General features: G+C 36.3%; 1 protein-coding gene across 7 annotated transcripts in view; it reads left to right on the top strand.

Moving 5' to 3' along the window:
* The window catches only part of KDM6A (lysine demethylase 6A), a 201,829-nt gene that overhangs the window by 94,378 nt on the left and 87,360 nt on the right, over window positions 1–20,091 (top strand). For all 7 annotated transcript variants that reach the window (XM_045812868.2, XM_087860317.1, XM_087860316.1 and 4 more), the window contains exons 5-6: window positions 2,084–2,142; window positions 11,359–11,479. In XM_045812868.2, coding sequence (XP_045668824.2) covers window positions 2,084–2,142; window positions 11,359–11,479 — 180 coding nt within the window. The remainder of the gene's footprint in view (window positions 1–2,083; window positions 2,143–11,358; window positions 11,480–20,091) is intronic.

The following is a 20,091-nucleotide window of genomic DNA, read 5'->3' as shown; positions in this document are numbered from 1 at the left end:
TTCTCGAAAGCAGAAATTCTCCTCAGTAAATTCCACTACACCCCATACCACCTTCTCTGGGTAATTACCTAAATAGGTGAAAGATGTTAATCTGTTATTCAGCCATACTCCCTTCCCTGCCATTTCTCTCACCTAAGAAGACAGTTAGTTGTCTTCCAGATCTAGACTTTCTGGGTAGAACACTTAATGACTCTGAATTAACTACGCCTGCATTCTTAATATCACTGTTCTCCCCACTCCCCATCACCTGCACAGACTAGGTTGCATACTTCTTGACAGCAGGGGAAGCATGTTTTAATGTTTGACTTGCTCAACACTTGAATATTGTCCCTGACACCTAATAAATGCTCAACTTATTTCAGGGGGTGGTAAATGAATGATCCTGATTAAAGCCAGTTCCAAGTAAATTTCAAAAAATTTTAAAAATATGAACTTTTGAAATAGATGTTGTCTGAGACCTTTGTGAATCCCCACATTTGTGAATACTCTTGTAGCATGTAATTTTCTCATTTGGAAAGCTGGGGCTAATGAGGATTTAATGAAATTAAGTCTTCATATTTATTACATTTTAAGATGTATTTAAACATTTTTCAGTGTTTCCAGAAAGGTACTTGAAATTCAGAGGAAGTGCACAATATAATCCTAGAACAAAGTTTAGTATTAAAAAAACAACTGCAGGCCAAAAAGTCACCCAGCTGTTTACACTTTTGTTTACGCTTTAAACATCACTGATTCTTTTTCTCTAACCAGTGACTGATAGCAATTGTGGAATAAGTACTCTAGTCCCTCACACCTAGGGCAAGATGATTTAGGAATGTTCCACACTGTCTACTAGAGATCCCCAGCAGGATTGAGTTTCAGCTGTAAAACCAGTCATTCTGCACCCTTTATTGGCGTCCTTCCCTTCCCTGCCTCACTTCTCCACTTCCTTATTGGTATTTCCTAGGGCAACTTCCCAAATAAACTACTTATATTTGAAACCTTCTGTCTCAGGGTGTGCTTCTGGGGAAATACAACCCAAGACTGTATGGCAAGAAGCATTTTATTAAGAGTCTAAAATTTTCAGGTTTTAGAATATAGGTTTGTAGGAATTTCTTCACAAGGATCAGTGTGAAAGCTTTATGTTTTTTTTACACAGATAAGGTTTACTAGAACAGATTTGCTTATGTATTGGCAAAACACGTAATAGATACTCAAACGTTTGCCCTTTTTGAAAAAAGGGAGTAGCTAGCTGGTTCCTATTTGGAGGCCAGAGGTCAGAATGAGCCTGGATAAGCATCTTTCTGTTTTGTACTACAAAAGGAATCACTGATGTTTATTTGCTTTTTATTTTTAATTTTTTTAAAAGACTTATAATTTTTTAGAGAGAGAGAGCGAGCAGGCACAGTGGGGTGGGGAGAGAAGCAGAAGGAGAGGGAGAGAAATCTCAAGCAGACTCCCTGCTGAGTGGGGAGCCCAAGCGGGGCTGGATCTCAGGACCCTGAGATGGTGACCTAAGCCAAAATCAAGAGTTGGACGCTTTGCCGACTGAGTCACCCAGGTGCCCCAGGAATCACTGATGTTGAAGCCCCAAATGTAAATGGCTACGTGTCATTTTAGCGTGTGTGTGTGTGTGTGTGTGTGTGTGTTTAACACTAAAATTTGTCTAGGTTTATATTGTGCATTTCCTTTGACTTGTAACTACCTTCCTGGCAGCACTGAACATAAAATTAAAATCTAGTTAAAGAAACAAAGAACCAGAGAAAGAATACAGATGTAAGCAAGAGCAAAAAGGATAGCATAATCCAAACATTTTCACATCTTTCAGATGTGCCCATGGAATTCTGCTGATAGATTTTTTAAATATCAGGAAAGGTTTGATTAAAAAGAAACCAGAGAATGTCTCCAAGTTGATTGGATTGTGTGCCATCTACTGACTCATCACTGTTACTTTGGTGTTCTAAAAATATATTGTAAATATATTGTAATGCAGCATAGTTTCAATAACTTAAAACATCTTTGACATGGTATTTTATATTAATAACATCATATGCATTAGACACAATTGGTTTTCCTAAAAGTCTCTTTTTCCTTTTATTTACAGAATGCTGCCTTTTTATATGGTCTTGGTTTGGTCTACTTCCATTACAATGCATTTCAGTGGTAAGTTGACATAAAACTAATAACTCCAGTTATTTCTAGTAAATGGCTTGTTTTGTTTGATACTGTGTGTGTATGTATAGTAAATACAAAGTATTTTAATGTCACTAAGCCTACGGTTTTCAGTAATCTCTTGAATTGATTAGATCGTTCCTTCAGAGATACTGACCCACTTTAGATTGTTAGAGTTATGTGTGTTCCTAAAAGAATATGGAATGAGATTCTGATTATAGAACGCTTAGGTTGGAAAGCTTTTGGAATTTCTCAGTCACTTATTATGGACCGGTGGTCCCCAGATTATTTGAACTGGAGAATGACTATGCTCTCACATCTCAAGGTCTGTGGGTAAATGATCTTTGATGACCAGCATGTTTACCTTTTCAAACTTTTAGACAAGATTGGCTGCTTTCCCCCTGCCCCAACACACACACTCCAGTATATATGCATGCGCACGCTAGTATTTTCCAATTTCCAGTAACTAGGCACCAGATTACAAGCTCTCATTTCTCTCATTGATAAAATAGGAATAATGGTACTACCTTCAGAGTCAGAGATTAAATATGATAGGAATATATAAGAATGTATAAACCGTAAAGTGTAGGGCCCTGTTGTTAAGGCCTTTGCCCCCTTGTTGTTTTTCTTGTTTATGAGACAAAGTAATAGTGTTCTCCAATGGAAATAACATAGAATTGGAGTTGGAAGATAGGTATTCTGGTCTCAGCACTGTCACTTAATTGGATCTTGAGTTAAATAGCCTCCCTAGGTCTGTTTCCTCGTGTGTGTGTGTGTGTGTGTGTGTGTGTGTGTGTGTGTGTGAGTGTGAGATTTTTTTTTAAGTGCAGTGTAGGCACTTGCCTTTTCTACTTCACAGAGTTTTGATGATCAGATGAGATAATGTGTATTTTGTAAACCATAAAGCCCTATCCAGACATTTTTTATTTGAAGCGTATCCAGTTTTGTCAGAGTCCCTTCTGTTCTCCATAATTTTAACCTGAGTGAATGCCGAGAGAGTCCAAAGCAAGGTTTTGACCAAAGGTTATAACCCTGTCATTGTACCTGTTGGGCATCCTGGGTATTTATTACAGAGCTTTTAAATATGTATTGGCAGTGATTCAGTACGGTTACCCTAAAGATGAAACTGTAGACATGGATGATTTTTCTATATGCTTTTTCTTTCCTCTTTGCTTTTGGTTCTTTTGGGTTTTGATCATCTGTGGAAGCACTGCGTTGTTAGAGAATACCCGTGTGTATATATAGAGTATTTTAATCATTCAGATCACTCATATTGTTTGTAAACTTCACAAAACTTTAATTGATCTTTATAAGGAAGCTTTGTAATTTTTTTCTCTTAAATTGTCCATTACTGTACAGCAATCCTGAACTTAAGCCTCCTAACCTCATGTCCAATACTTCATATTTAAAACCAAGGATAGATTAGGACTGTTTTAAAATAGTCTTAGTTTCTTGAAGATCCTATTCATAGAATACACAATTCTAAACTTTTAGAACCAGAAGATAAGTTAGAGATAAGTTACTTTATTCCCTTAATTTTGTAGATGACGACAGCAAGGTGTGTGTGTAACTGAATATTATGTAACTGTTTAGTGGCAGAAGAGAGGTTATAATGCTCAGATTGCCCAGTCTGAAGTTTTTTCTATTGTACTCCGTCCCCAGGTTTGAGATTGACAGGTAGTTATTTTTTTTTTTTTTTATCAGTTTTCGCAATTGTTCTCCTGGGCACATTGGTACATTCTTTATGGCTAGCCAGAAGTAATTTAGGTGAAACCTGAGGCAAGGAACTCTACAGTTTAGTAATGGACATGTATACCACACACCAGCCGTTTTTCACCTACTTGTGATAACGTGTGAGCTCCCTGTAGATTGAAGATACAGACGTAAAATCAGTAATGAAGTAAAACCATCATCAGCTCAAAATTGGGTTACTTTTATAAATACGTGACCATGTCAACTTAGGAGACTTGTAGCTGTGGAACATTATATCATGTGATTCCTTATCTGTGTATGATTTCTGTATCCTTCAGTGGACCTAAGAAATGAAACTGAATGATAAAAGGACAATGCAGTGTCTGAATTAACAAGTGCCCTCTGGTCTGTCGATCCTGTCCTGGTCACCACCATTTTCTCACGTCTTAAGTTTTAATTCTGGCTGCTTCCTAAAATGACATATTTCACACCCTGTCTGAATCCATCCTAGCTGTGTGTTTTCTCTCTTGCTGGTCACATGTTTTTTTCACAAATGCGTGTGTCCCATCCTTTAACTTACCTTGCTCTTTCTTGAACAGCTGCAGAATTTAGAAAGCATGAAGTAGTTGCCTGGTGAGTTTCAGAATACAGCCTTAAGTGTTAGGAACTTCCTTAGGTTAGGGACTGTGTGTTTTATTTGGTTTTATTTGTAAGTAGCTGTTAATTGCTGGGATCAGGCATTTTTCTGTTCCCTGAAATTATTTACATGAAAATTTGGGATATGTTGAAAAAATGTTTCTAGAGAAGGGCGTGTTATGCCCTTTTTTGTATTGTCAGCTCTAAGGATCCGTCTAGGATGTCTCAGAATGTTTTATCTTTAGTATATTTGTAATTTAAGTAAAATTTGATACTTGGTAATGGTGTCTGTTGGTGTTTGCTAGTTTAATAAGCATAATAGCATTTGGTGATAATGTATGCGGCCAGTGTGTGTGGGGTTTGGTGATGGTGACTTAATATAATTGAGAACAATTTTATTAAGTATAGTTTCATCTGTTAACTTGTTTGCCTTGTTTCTTGCCATATTCTGCCCATTGTTTCTTTTGGAGTTGATTTTATTGGTTAGCTTCTAGATCAGTTGTTATTTGGTCGGTTTTTCTGGTTTTCAGTTGCATTCCCTTCTTAGAGGAGCCCATGTCAGAAAGTTGTAGAGCAACTGTAACATCCTTATTGGACTTAGGATGGTTATTCAGTTTTACTATTGATCCTACTCTGTATTGTGGGACCATAGTTTAGAGATGTCCAGAAGGGGAAAGACATAGAAGCACAAAGTAAAAATAGAAACATCAGAGAGCTGGAACCGGTCTTTATAAAGCCATTCTTGTACAGGTGCATGAATGCATGCCCATGTCTTCACTTGTTCTTGCTCTTGAAGGGGGGCACATTGCTCGGGGTACCTTGAATTGAGTTTCTTCTTGCCTTATAGTGAGAAACCTGTGTCCTTGGGTGAGAGGAATTGAAATACATACAGTAATAAATTATTACAGCTTACAGCAATAAATTATTACAGCTTACAGCCATACTTTTAAATATATCCATCAGAAAAGTCTTATAATCCTCTCTTTCTAGCCTGCAACCTTTTGTATTCCCATTGATCAATATCAGAAGTGGCTTACGGTGGCAAATGTAAGGGATATATAATTCTGTGCTAAAGGCAAAGGATTTTGGAAATTAAGCTCCCAAATCTAATTGATAGGACTGGTAAGGAAATATAGTGATTATTGTTGACATTAAAAAGGGTTGAATGAGGTGGAGGTGAGATTAGAAACAAAGAAGTATTAACACATTACAAGTGAAGTTTTTTTTAGGATTAATTCCTTAAGCACTGTACCAATCACAAATGTTCATAGAAGTGTAGGAATATCTGTTCTCCATTGTGGTGACCACTTCGGGTGCAAATAAACCTAATGTCTTTGTGATACTCCGTTGATCCTGAGGCTTGTCTAGCATGGAGTCTGGCAAAAACTTAATATTTAATAAATGTTTTTGAGCTATCATAATACAAACTAATGCTCTTAGATGAAAACCATAAGTATAGTCCCATTAAAATGAAACAGTTCATGTTAACATGTGTTGTTTATTATGTACACTTCTGTTTTGAGAAAACTAGCATTTAACTAAGGCAGTTCTGGTAAAGTTATGCTTACCAGTGACACATAAATTGCCAGAGAGAATTTGGAAGGGTTTGGACTAATTAAGCTTCAGGGAAATTATGGATAAAAACATAAATCTTTGCAAGAGGGGAAGGAAAAAATGTTTCCCACTGTCTGGGGTGATGAAATGAAGACTGGCTAAAGAGCAAAAAAAGCCACGAAGTAACACATTAGCAAATGACAATGTGAAGAACTCTTGTGTGATATTTCTAACTTAGCCTCACATTTAAGGTCCTCTCTGGTTCAGCCTCAAATGATCCTTCAAGCCTACTGTTCCCCTAAATATATTCTTTGTGTCAGTCACACAGTATTAACATTTTCCTGGAAACGTACTGAGCATTTTTTACCTATGTAACTTTGTGCCATTTACTGTGTTTGGTATGCCTTCTCTTACCATCCCCACCTTTTAAAATCCCACGTTGCCTGTTTCTTTGATTACTTCATCAAATCTTTCATTTGTCTCATTTTAAAAGGAACTTCTACATTTCATAATATCTGTGTGTGAAAGTATTTATGTGTTCTGTGTATACATGTTATTACTGATTTAGAGTTAGAATATTCTCCCTTTTATTAGTATGAAATGGTGTGGTATTAAACCATTTATCCCTTCAGATATCCCTGAGGGAAATCTCCAGACTCAGCTTTATTAGCCTTAGAACAGTTAAAAGTTTTATTATGTCTCTTTCAAAAATACTGAAACTGTACTAGGGACATTTAGTTAATATCATTATTTTTACTAAGTTTGGTAAAGTCCTGAGGAAGTTTTTTCTTTTTAATGACTTTGTAGAAACAAAAACAAAGTGCATATTGCTGTGCATAATTATCATTGGCATTTTTTCTCAAAATCTAAAAGATGTAGTCTTTTATATCACCAAAATTATTGCTAGAGAATATGCTGTAATATTTGAAAAGTATAAACCTTTCCAGGCATTGTATCATGAAACTACTTTATAGTTCTGGGTAGCCATTTCTCATGTTCTAAAATTCTGTCATCAGAATACTGAGGTCAGCAAAATTTATATGCGTTGGTGTTTTTAGTCTAGTTTGTGGTGGCAGAGATCATGCTCTGGCTACATGCAGTTTGGTGAGGTGTGGTAAAATGATGACCAGAATGAGAATGTAGTCTGAATGATACAGTTTCCTCCACACACTCACCTGTTATACACACACACACACACACACACACACACACAACCTTTTTCCTTTTTTCCCCTAAGGTGGGGAAAAAACTGAGGAAGCACACAGGAAAGATGGGTAAAAAACTTGGAAAAGGAAATGAAAATGAACCTAAATAATTTTGTTAGACGAGAGGAGCTCAGTAAATAGACTGTGGAGCATTTCTGTCTCCTGCCCCCACGAGAAACCCAGTCAGCCAACTATAAAAGTGATGGCTTTAGTAAACATCTATTAAACTTAACTGTTTTCTGTATTATTTAAACAATTAAAGATAAAAGAGGAGCATGGACCTCAAGGAATAGGCCACTTGGAAAAACTGGAGATAGTATACCACTACATAGAGAATAAAATGATTTAATAATAAAGTGGACCTAATTGCTGGTTAACACTTAGCAAAACATAGTTGGTGTTGAGTTTGGGTGGTCAGTCTTTTAGGTAATAGTGGATTTAGGGTGAAATAGAAGAATGAAAATATTTCAGATCAGGAGACCATCTTGAGGCTCAGAAGCAGTGAAGTCAAGAGGGCCAGTATTTGTACAAAAAAATTCCTGAAATAAGCCAGGTCACAGCTGAGGAAGAACAGTGTTGGGTCATAACTGGGAATAGAGTTGAATAGGTACTATGTACTGCTCACAGACCTTAAATGCTACATGGAGATTTGACTTGGAGTAACATGGTTAGTAGGCAATTACAGGAGGCATATGGTTGAGGAAGCATAGGTAAGCCAGAGCCGAGCCAGGGTGTCTTTAAAGAGCCTGTTTCAATAATCTAGTAATGAGATATTGAAGATTGGGTCTGCAAGGTATTGAATTTGAGGAAAACTTTGAAACAACTAGGAGAAGAACTTGATGATTCGATATATACTGGCTGTACCATCTCATGGGCACTGTTTTTTTTTTTTTTAAAAAAGATTTATTTATTTATTTATTTATTTATTTATTTATTTATTTGAGAGAGAGAGAGACCGTGCGCGTGCGCGCCAGCAGAGGAAAAAGGAGAAGAGAGAGTTTTTTTTTTTAAGGTTTTATTTTTGGGGCACCTGGGTGGCTCTGTCGTTAAGCGTCTGCCTTCGGCTCAGGGCGTGATCCCAGCGTTCTGGGATCGAGCGTCACATCAGGCTCCTCCGCTGGGAGCCTGCTGCTGCTTTTTTTTTTTTTTTTTTTTAAAGATTTTATTTATTTATTTGACAGAGACAGACAGCCAGCAAGAGAGAGAGAACACAAGCAGGGGGAGTGGGAGAGGAAGAAGCAGGCTCCCAGCGGAGGAGCCTGATGTGGGGCTCGATCCCAGAACACCAGGATCACGCCCTGAGCCGAAGGCAGATGCTTAATGACTGTGCCACCCAGGTGCCCTGGGAGCCTGCTTCTTCCTCTCTCACTCCCCCTGCTTGTGTTCCCTCTCTCGCTGACTGTCTCTCACTCTGTCAAATAAATAAAAAAAATCTTTAAAAAAAATACAGTTTTTATTTATTTGTCAGTGAGAGCACAAGGGAGGTAGGGGGAACGGCAGGCAGAGGGAGAAGGGGGCTCCTTGATGTGGGACCCTTGATGTGGGCTCCTCGATTCCAGGACCCTAAGATCATGACCCCAGCCAAAGGCAGACGCTTAACTGACTGAGCCACCTAGGCGTCCCGAGAAGAGAGAGTCTTAAGCAGACTCCAAGCTGAGCGTGGTGCCTGATGCAGGGCTCGATCTCACAACCCTGAGATCATGAACTGAGCTGAAATCAAGAGTCGGACACTTAGCCAACTGTGCCACCCAGGAGCCCCTCAGGGGTACTTTTAATAGTCCTTAAAGAATAAATATAGGGTAGCTGAGAGTAGTATGTTGGAACATGTGTTTTTGCTTATAGGTTAATGGTGTGTGTGTGTGTGTGTGTGTGTGTTTTAATTTCTAGTGTGTTAACATACATAGAAAACTTCTTAAAATAAACCGATGTTTCTTTGCACTTATGTGACGTTGTGAACTAAGTGGATACGATATCTGCACCAAAGGCACCTATGGAGTAAAACACCTCTACAAATTTAGGGATTCAGAGGAAAGGCTGGAAGCAGAAAGTAAGAGTAGGAGATAATTTCTCCCGAGGGCTTGCTGCAGATGTTCTGTGTTCTCCTCACTGCTTTTCTCACTTGCCCTTCCTTGAACAGTTTTTTTCTTAACTTCTTTTTTTCTCCATTTCTTTTCTTTGCTGTCTTCGACTTTTCTTTTTCTTTCATATCTTTGACTCAGTCCTGCCTGGGTTTTTTATTGGCACATGTGGACATTGCTTAGTTTTGACCATTCCACAAGAGAGTTGTCTGACCCATCTCATAAGTTAAGGTTCATTAGGATTTTATGAAGCATTACTCTTAATTTTTATTATAAAACATAACATACTTAAACATAACATACTAAAAAAATAAGTATACATCTTAACATGTTATTTATAAAGTAAACATTCATAACCATCATTTGGGTCAAGAAATAAAAAATTGCTGTTAGCCCAAAAGCTTCCCCCAAACTCCTGCATACCCTTTCCCAATTGTATCATGTTTTATTTGGCCTCATTTACAGCTGCAGTTGTTCTCTTCTTAACCTTTATATGCTGACCCCTACCCCCCAATAATTGCCCGTTTTATTAGAAGGTGGTAGCACTAGTCATGATCAGGAGAATAAATAGAGGCCGAACTGCACCTCCTCTTATTAGAAAGCTTTGAGAAAAGTACAAAGAGAATGTCTTAACAACATGCAGATGAGTAGTTATGCAGATGAATATCTTGAAGTCGGAGAGAAATAGAAAGCTGCCTTTGAATGAGATTGGTAATTTACACCAATTCTTTTCTGTCAGGTCTTTTAACTCCCTTCTTCTACCTGTACACATCAGATAATAAAACACATACACACCCACCCATTTAAAAAGCCATCTAACACATAGATCCCAACCTCCTCTTCAGGAAGTAAGTATTTTACCAGGTATAAAAGTATCTGATGCCAGAACTGTTGCCCCCACCCCCTCATGATAAACATTACCCTTTAGAACCCTTAATTTTATAATAACCATGTACATAGCCCCACACAGTTTTTTTGGGAAATAGATAATGCGTGAATCAAAATAAAGTTACTTTAAAGACATAGAGGGTATTGTGCTCTGTTTTGTGGTATAATATTTTGAATTTTTTATATAAAAGATTGACTTTCCTGTTGGAATCTTCTAAGATTCTAAATAGCCGCCTTTAAGATAAGTAGAGGCAGAGAATAGTTGATAAAAAGCTTTGCAAAGAATATATTAGTTGGTACTTGGGATAAGTCTTGACTAAATACTGTGGAGAGATTTAAAATGATGCTCAACATATTATATCTGCTATTATAATTGTCAAAATTCAAGGTAGACATTTTTCCTTGTCATGATTTTAACTTATTTTTTAGTAGGTATTATAGTTACGTGATCAAATTAAGGTGTATAAAAATGTATTCAGAGAAAAGTGTTCCCTCTTTCTGCTTGTATTTGCTCTACTGGTAGTCAAGACCATTTATAAAAGTTAAATTGTGAATTTGGGGCAAAAATAGACTGATAGATCAATGGAAAGTGATAGATGATAGAGAACCCAGAAACAGATCTACATAAATATGGACATTTGGTTTAGGACAAAGTGACTATGGAAAAAACGAACTCTGACCTCACACCATATAAAAAATAAGGTACATATGGATTGTAAATCTAAATATGAATGACAAAGTTTTAAATGAAGACTTATTCTTACAGAATAGACTAGAAACAGGATTAATCTCTCCTCTTTAAAAACAGAACTATCTGCCCCACCCTTCTTTCCCCTAGGAAATTCCAGAAACAATGAAATCCGTTATTTAAACTGAGAATTTTATTAAGCCATAAAATACTATTTGAATAATTGATTATACATTCATCTGATTTTCCTTTTCCCTTTATATTAAATTAGGTGATACACATTCAATTATACAAAAGACCCAGGTGCCACTTCCCAGTCTTTTTTTTTTTTAATAATACATTCACGTAAAACACATTTTCTTTAAAACTGTGTTGCGTAAAGCAGAAGTAAGTTTTACTGTGCTACCAAGCAAAAATTCATGCAAGTGTTAAAAAGTTAAGATATCTTATGTCTATATTCTTTCAGGGCAATTAAAGCATTTCAGGAGGTGCTTTATGTTGATCCCAGCTTTTGTCGAGCCAAGGAAATTCATTTACGACTTGGGCTTATGTTCAAAGTGAATACAGACTATGAGTCTAGTTTAAAGGTAGGTTATTGGGTTTTTTCCAAGATACAATGTTTCATTTTGTGCATTTTTGGGGGGGATGGGTTGTTAAATATTAGAGCATTGAGAAATGTTGGAATTTATATTGGCACTTCATAAGAAAATTTGAAAATTTAGGTGAAAGAACTGTTTATCAGCTATGAATTGGAAGATACCCAAGGTTGGGTTTCAGGGTACAAAGTAGTTATGCCTAAGACATAGGTAGCTGATGATACCATTAAACTTTTCTTTAGTTTTAAGTGAAGTCTGTCATCAGGAAAAGTTGAAGGTTTCAATCTCAGTTTGGACATCTAAATCCGTCCACTATAAGTGATTGGCCAGCATAGAGGTCAGGTCCAGCTTGCTTAGTGGTACTGTGTCTGTGATCCCATCCTGGCCTGTTTGTTTGCACGGGTCTCGCTAGAGATCTGTCGACCTCTACCAGCAGGGCACATCTCATATCTAAATTATTAAAAAAGTATTCTCTGCAAGTCATTTGAATTGCTGGTTTGTGAATATAAACATTGTTAGGAAAAGATAATATGTTGTTGGTTAAATATTTTACTTACTGTGGAAATTTGATATTTCTCAATTTTTTAATTAAGTTTCTTGTGCTGTCTATGCCATCACTTTAGAACTTACTGGGCTTTTCATAAAAATACTGCTTTCCTGCGCAACAAAAGCATTGCTTTTTGAAGGATTAGAAGTTCTAGGAAAAAGTTTAAGTTCTCGTGAATTTAAAAGTATAATGGTTGCCATGTTCTAAATATCTCCCTTGCAGATTATCTTGATCCTGAAGGGCAGGGAGGGAGATAAAGAATGATAAAGAGACTTTACAGTAGGTTGTAATTTGAATTCACTAATAAGGTACTACTGAAGGTTTTTTAAAAACTGTATGTAATTGTTCTAGAGTTTTAAAGTAGACAATTATGCAACTACTGTTTCTATCTTTCATGAGTTTATAAATAAGAACAATGCTGATGATATGAAAGAGTGATATACAACCAAAAACACTAAAACGAGTAGATTGTGAAGTATTTCGATTACACAGTTGTCAAAGGTAAGTGCAGTTTGAGGAATTGGCACCGAGGTAAAATTAGGTAGTGTGGTGAGTAAAGGATACCTGGAAATTGCCAGATTTCCTCAAATACAGAACAGCGCTTCTCAAACAATTGACCCTTGAACACGTGGGGGTGATGGGCACCAACCTCACCCCCCAGTTGAAAATCTGTGTGTAAGGACTCAACAGTGTAACTACTAATCTTACAATGAAGTTTTTTCCTAGAGAGAAGGAAATGTTATTAAGAAAATCATAAGGAAGAGAAAATACATTTATGCAAAAAACCCTGTATATTAAGTGGGTCCATGGAGTTCAAACCTGTGTTTAAGAGTCAACTGTATACTATGGGATGTGAGTGGGTTTGAAATGGAAAATAAGTTCAGATATTCCACCTTGGATATTTTAACCTCCTCTTGGACATTCACAGTATATATTAGCTAACAAAGATTCTTAAAATGTCTGATAATACAAAATAAACGTATTTGATCATTTTATATTGTCACAATATAACTGTTACATGTGGCAGACATGTTTTTGATAGCAGCTTGGTAAATGTTGCTCAGGAAATATATTTGAGTGGAAAAAAATAATCAGATAATGTCCCATTATAGAATTCGGCTGTCTCTGGACATCAGTACAGTAGTGTCTTACATAATTCTGTGGATGCAGAGCTCTTGTTTCCACGAAAGTGGCAATACTTAAAATCCTTTTTACTCGAGGGAGCGGTGTTGGCCAGTGTTCCATGGTGAATTGAAAGTGTTCCTGCTTATTCAGTTTCAAGAGAGACTTCCTGTGTACAACTTTTGTTTGTTCAGGCATAAAGGCTAACCTTCAAGTTCTAGCAATTTCGGCAAAATTGTTTTAAGTTAAGTATAGTCGTCTTGTTAAAATACTTGATAATCATCCTGATGTTTATTTCATTTGTGTGAACAGAGAAAAGAATTTTAGGAGTCCTTGCTCTTTCTCTTCCCCATAATGAGAAGGTTGCCTTTGATTTTTATCTCATTTTGACATCAGCTTTTTTAAAGGCTTCTCTCTCCAGTGTTCCCTGTCTGTTTTCAAAAGGAGAATTTTAGGCATCCTCATTTTTAGTCAAGGAGGAGGTATTTCAGCATAGTACTCTTAAGTGCTTAGCATTTAATGCAAATGAAGGTAGGAATCAGAAGGAGTGATATGTCCCTCTCCCCCTAGGTGGCCTCCAATTTTCCTAAAGTGGACTGGCTAGTACTTTAGTTCCATATGGATAGATGTGGAACCTCTGATGACTTTTCCACTACTGAAGCTGTTTCCTAGAAGCTCATTTATTGGTATAGATAACCAGAAACTTCAGAAACTCCCAACTGAAGCTGAAAGTAGCTTGTATAATGTCAAGTATAGCCTTTAGGATTGGTTGATTGAGCTGGTCCAGGGTTTCATCAAGGATTCATTTTCTTCTCTGTTCTGTATTGGCTTATTCTTAAGGCTGGCTGCCAGGTGCAATCAAAGTGAAATGTAGAAAACCCTAAAAACCCCACCAGAAAACTACTAGAAGTAATAAATGAATTCAGTAAAGTCATAGGATACAGTCAAAGTGAGATGATTAATTTTTCATGTCTCATATTAGAAAGATACTCTAGAGTAGTGGTATAGGTGCTTAGTATAGTGCTGGCGTATGATAAGTGCTCAGTAAATATCTGATCATCATGCGTCATAAAGGAGAAAGATCCTGATTCCCTGTTGATCTCTTCGAGAATACTTTTCTGGCCAATGAGATGCGAAGAAATGGGCCACTGGCCCTTCTCAGTTGATTCCTTATCAAAGATGTGGTTGCTCTTAGACCAGTTAGCCCCAGTTTTGGAGCAGGGCTCAATTCCCTAAATACACTGTTCTGTTTAATGGAGGAGCGAGGGGTGGGTGGGTAAAAAGATTATTTTGGTGTGGGGTGGTGTGGGCAGTCTGTCCATTATATAGTTCAGGTCTTTTCCACCTCATTTTCTTTCCCTACGCTTGAAGAGGGATATAGCATATACAGGTTTTCGACGATAAAATTCAGTTTATTTTCATAATAGATTTCTTATTTTCACCTACACATGAAATGGATTCCAGGGCCTCCTTTTTTATTTGTATCCCTGGTAATAATTTTTTTACCAAAATGGATCTCTGGAACAGATTCATTCTGTTTTGGTACTATGTAAACACCTCAGAGCAAGCACATTTGGTTTCAAAATTTGCCATATGACAAATTGTGTGACCTTGGGCAAGATGCTTAACTCTTATGATCCTCTTTGTGTCTGTAGTACTGGAGTAACTGTTCCCACTCTACACGATTGTAAAGATTAAATTTATATACGTACGTACATATACATACATGCACATATATATACATATATACATAGAGATATATGAAAGTATCTGACAAGTTTTTTCAGCCCCCTTTTTTAGTTTTCAGTTTGTCTACTATATCTATAACTCCTCAGTTTGGGACCAGTGTAGATACTGTTCTTGAAATCCATTTTCCCCATCCTAGAATTAAATACTTGTATTTTTGCTACTCTGCCCATCCTCAGAAATGTGAAGTTAATGCCCAGCTTACTTTTCAATGATAGGTTTTACTTTTCCTTTAAATTGGCCAATAAAGATTTCATGTGTTTAGTGAGTGGTGGGGGTATCAATTCTTAATTTATTAACTAGTTTAATATTATCTGAACCAGAGTCCATTCCAGGGTGACATTTCTACATGGTATTTGTTGCTTTTCTTCCCTGCTTTAGATAATATCCCCCCTAGGTGGGTTTGGTTGCCTCTTTAACACCATATAATTAATTCAGAATTTTATTTCATTACTTTTTAATGGTGTTAATGATAATTGCTTATATTATATATTTGAGGCAGTGTATGATCATTACTTCAATAAAAGTACACTAATTTTGACAAATAGTTTTATATAATGCCTCTAATTTTCACATTCTAGTAGACCCTTAATTATTTCCTTCATGTGAAGGAAGGAAATGCAAAATAAGATGCAGTAACACCCATATTCTTCAGTCAGTTAATGCCAGTGCATTTATTTAATTTAATGAAGATTATGTAGAAATTCCCCTAATATTTACATATTTAAGTTTCCCTAGACTTTGTCAACATTGGAATTTATTTGGATTTTAAAGGTAAAGAGTGTGGCTTTTTAGTGGGATCTGTGGGTAATTGGCTGGATACCAATATAAGTTTCTTCATAATTTGATATTTAAAGATGGTAAGTGCGGATTTGAAGGGTTAATAATGAAAGAGTTAGGAAGATGAGAATTGCAAAGACAATGCAAAGGAAATGGATTGAACTCAAATGAGACTTGGATGTTAGTTTGGTATTGTACCAAGTGCTTAGTGTTTCTTGAATAGATAAATGGAAGGGGCTATAAAATGATAAATGCCTCTCATAGGATGGGCTGGAAAGATGGGAGTGGTGCTGGAGTGGCTGGCTTTATTTATCACCTTTAACAGAATTTTTTTTCTAGACAAACTGCCAGTGCATTTGTTTTCTCCACATGTTCCTGTTCACCAGTTCATTCAGCTTGTCTCCCTTCTACTTTTAAAGGCGACATGAAACGACTGAGTGAAATAGCATTTCCACTTTCTTTTTACCTTACTCTTCTCCAGGAACTACTTCATTTCCAGGTTTCTGATTTGATCTTAGACCCTTTATAGACTTGGGACTTTTATTGTCATTTTTTTTTTTATGCCAAGATATTAAGGCAAAAGGAATAAGGCACGAGGACATAGATTTCCTTTTAGAAACCACTTTTGGAATCTGTGAAAATGCCTCCTGTCATTTATTACTTTATTTTTTAATGTAGAATACATGAATCATTTCATTTAATTAAGATACTGTGAACTCTATGCATTATAAAAATACTTGCTGAGAATTTGAATGCTAGCTATTTAATTAGTTTTAACTGTGCCTTAAGTTTCTAAGATACTTGTAATATTTCTTCGTTGAAGTTTTAACAGCGTATTTTTATTAGTTCAGTTGTCTGAAGATCATGAAAGTTGCTGTTACTTCTCCATGCCTGCCCCTGCCCTGTTTAATACTTCATGGTGCTCAATAGCTTAACTCTCCCAGCTGGCATTTTGAAAATTTGAATTCTTTAGAAGTTATTTTATTTAGATAAAATTGACATATAACATTGTGTAAGTCCTAAGTGTCCAACATGTTGATTTGATAATTTATATATTGCAGTGTGATTACCACTGTAGCGTTAGCTGGCACCTCTGTCTCATCACAAAGTAATTATTATTATTAGTTTTTTTTGTGATAAGAACAATGAAGATCTAGTTTCTTAGCAGCTTTGAAGTTTAAAATACAGTATTATTGACTGTAGTCTCTGTGCTGTGCATTAGCTCTCTGGGACTTAGCTATCTACGAGTTGCACGTTTGTGCCTTTAAACATCTCCCTAATTCTCACATCGGCAGTAGAACTCAGCTTTACCTGAATGAAATATCACTGCTCCTTTTGGCAAAGGATGGTCATTACTGTTTACTTTGTCTTCTGTCCATTTTTACTTATTTGTGGGCAAAAATCATTGCTCTGCTCATTCCTTTTCCCTCTACTCTTCAACTTGTACTTTACCTTTTAATCTTTCCTAGATATTATTCTCTTTTATGAGATGATCTCCTAATTGGTTTATCTAGCCACTGCATAATGCTTTCTCCACTTCACTCTGCCTGACCAGTTTTGTTTTTCCATTTGATACTTATTTCTGCCCTGGGTTCTATTACATACATACCTTTAAGCGTGAAGTAGTATAAACAGCAGAAGTACTTCAGTTCCTCCTTGAAAATGTATGTTTGGAAAGGACATGACTGCTCATAGATGTGCAGTCACCATTCTCTGATTTGGAAGAGTTAGGCTGAGTCCAGGTTTCCCAGTTCAGTTTTCTCCTCAAATACATTTTAACTACAAGAAATCATTTCTAATCAAAACATATTTTTTTTTGGTGTTTACCCATAACCAAGTAAATTTATGTTGTAAATATTTGGTCTTCAAATGCAACTTTATGAAACATTCAGTGTGTCTAATGCCACATTAAAAAAAGAGGTTATGTTCCAAAACAACATTTTATCCCCTTTATAAAATATGTATCATGTTTGCCTTGTATTTGTTACTGTTGTAAATATCAGCCTCAATTTTGATGTGAAAACAAATTGTACACTACTAGATTTAAAGAATTTGGGAAAGAAGTCATTCCGTATTCTGATCCTTTGTATACACAGATGAGACGCATACTAGAACCAGTGTTTTAAAATTTCTAGTCAGTTGTATACCTGTACTTTTGTAAATTACGATAGAAATGAGTTGAGAGACTAGGTAAGACACTGTTACAGGAAAAAAGATGAGCAAGATCCATGGGACAAATGGGTTCTCAGTGGATGGATGGATGAGAGGTAACACATTCTATAGATCTTACAGAGTTAATTGGAAATAGATTCTTCATTTATTGGCTTAATTCATTCTTCTTTTAACTAAAGTAGGTGATAAAGTAGCAACAGGTTTTGGGATTGGGAAGTGGAAAGGCTCTGAGTGGCAGTGGGTCCTTTGGGAGTATATTGACTTGGAAGTACTCAAGGGATATTAGATGTCGGTATAGACAGGCAGAAGTTTGGAGCTATAAAGAAGGGCTGTGAAAAGAAGTAAGATTTTGAACATCTTCAGTATACAGTGTCTTTTCTTTTACTTTTTTGTTAAGGATACTTTTGGAGGACACCAGATTGGAAACTTCTTTTTTGAGTGAAGAGTGCCAGGATCCATTAGCTAGCTATTAGTTACTGGTGTGCAGTAGAGTTTCTCCTCAAAACAGTTGTAATAACCTTGTATTACAGAGAATCAGAAGAACTTGAGTTTGAGGGCTTTGAAAGAACCTTAATCAGATCAGCTTACCCAGCAGTGTGACTCATAAGCCGTACCAGAACTTTCCACTTTCAGTTCTGTATCTCATTTTCGGATATCAAAGCCCTAAAGTACCATCACAGCCCAGGACCTTTCCCTAGTCTCATCCATTTATCATAGACTATTAGGTTTAGGAATGAAGTTGTTGGTTTTAATTCATAGTTTTAGAATTGTGGCAGTCTGTAACGATGAAAAAGAAAAAATGACTTGATTTTCAAGAGTACCCAGCATATCTTGCCTCTTCTCACTTAAAATGGCCCATAAAACCAGTTCTCTTTCGTAAGGGCTTTGTAAAAATAAGTTTTTTCCTCAGCCTGAAGTACCTCTTTTCTTTTGTTTCTCATCTCCATCTTTTGGATTCTGTTATGGAATTGTGTTTTAAACTTCTAATAGAACATTCATTTCAGCGAGCTGTGCATTTAGTTCTGTAGATGCATAGCAATAGCAGAGTACCTGGTGTTGCGAACGTTTTATTCCTAGAAGGCGTTGTCTACACTAACTGAATAGAGACAACAGTATCGACTACACACACCTTGTCTGCATAGTCTGAAGTAAAGTTTTTTGGGGCCAGTACACAATTTAAAAACTAAAATAGTGGCATTTAACCCTGATTGTGCATTGGAATAACTTGTAGAGGGTAGAGGCTTTTTTTCTGGTTTACAGGGTGTCAGGCCCAACCCACTGAGTCAGAACATCCAAGATTGGATCTGGAATCCAAACATTGCTCTAAATTTTAATAACTTATATACACACAAATAATTTGTTAATTACCAAAAAAGTTATATCACTGCTTATCTTCAGGATTGGGAATATAGTTGAAGAGGTCTACAATTGAAAAGATTCGTGAGATAATCACGGACTATACAGCTAGAACTAAAACAATTGAAAGAGAAATAAAGTCTTGAAACCTGAGTTACATGTTACTTACATGACTATAGATTCTCCTCTAGTTAGAAATCAAGTTCCTTAGTCTGTATAAAGCAAAATGCTATGAAGTTATTTTGAAATACTGAAGAAGTCAAAAGGTTTTAAAACAAAAGGTGATTTGGTAATAAAGATGTCAACAGAAATTGTTATGAATAGATTCTTTTTGTTATATTGGACCAGAAGTGCTCTGTAAAAACAAAATCACCATAACATTAAAAAAAATGTATTAGGTAAATCTTGCTTGGAAATTAATTTTCTGTAGAATGCTTTCTGCCTTGAGGTTTGTATGTAGTCTTTGAACTGCAGAAGCCTCTACCGCATGGTAACTATTTCACACAGCAACAGTCGGTTTCAGTACTGCAGTATTTCTATGTGAGGTGCAAATGTTTCTTAGCTGCTTCTCTTGGTTGCAGGGATAGGTCCTAGATATTTTACCATGGTATTTTCAGATCTCGGGGCTGATTATTATAATTGATATTCATTTCTGCTGGCTTATATGTTAATAGGTACATCTGTTTGCAGCTGGGAAATGAAACTCTGAGGTCATGTCGTCCCCACCCCAGTCCCTCATATCTTGTCAGTTTACTGGAAAGTGTATCATTGTTTTTCTTTTTATGGGGTAGTTTTATGTGGCTTTTCTTAGTTTCTTATACTTAATAATTATTCTATAAATTCCTTCATTCTCACATGTATGTTTTTGAATATATACTCT

This window comes from Ursus americanus, chromosome X, assembly GCF_024610735.1.
Source record: "Ursus americanus isolate L20-20 chromosome X, mUrsAme1.1.p, whole genome shotgun sequence".
Classification (NCBI taxonomy): domain Eukaryota; kingdom Metazoa; phylum Chordata; class Mammalia; order Carnivora; family Ursidae; genus Ursus; species Ursus americanus.
Note: the sequence above shows the minus strand (reverse complement) of the source record. Positions and strands in the feature narration are given on the sequence as shown.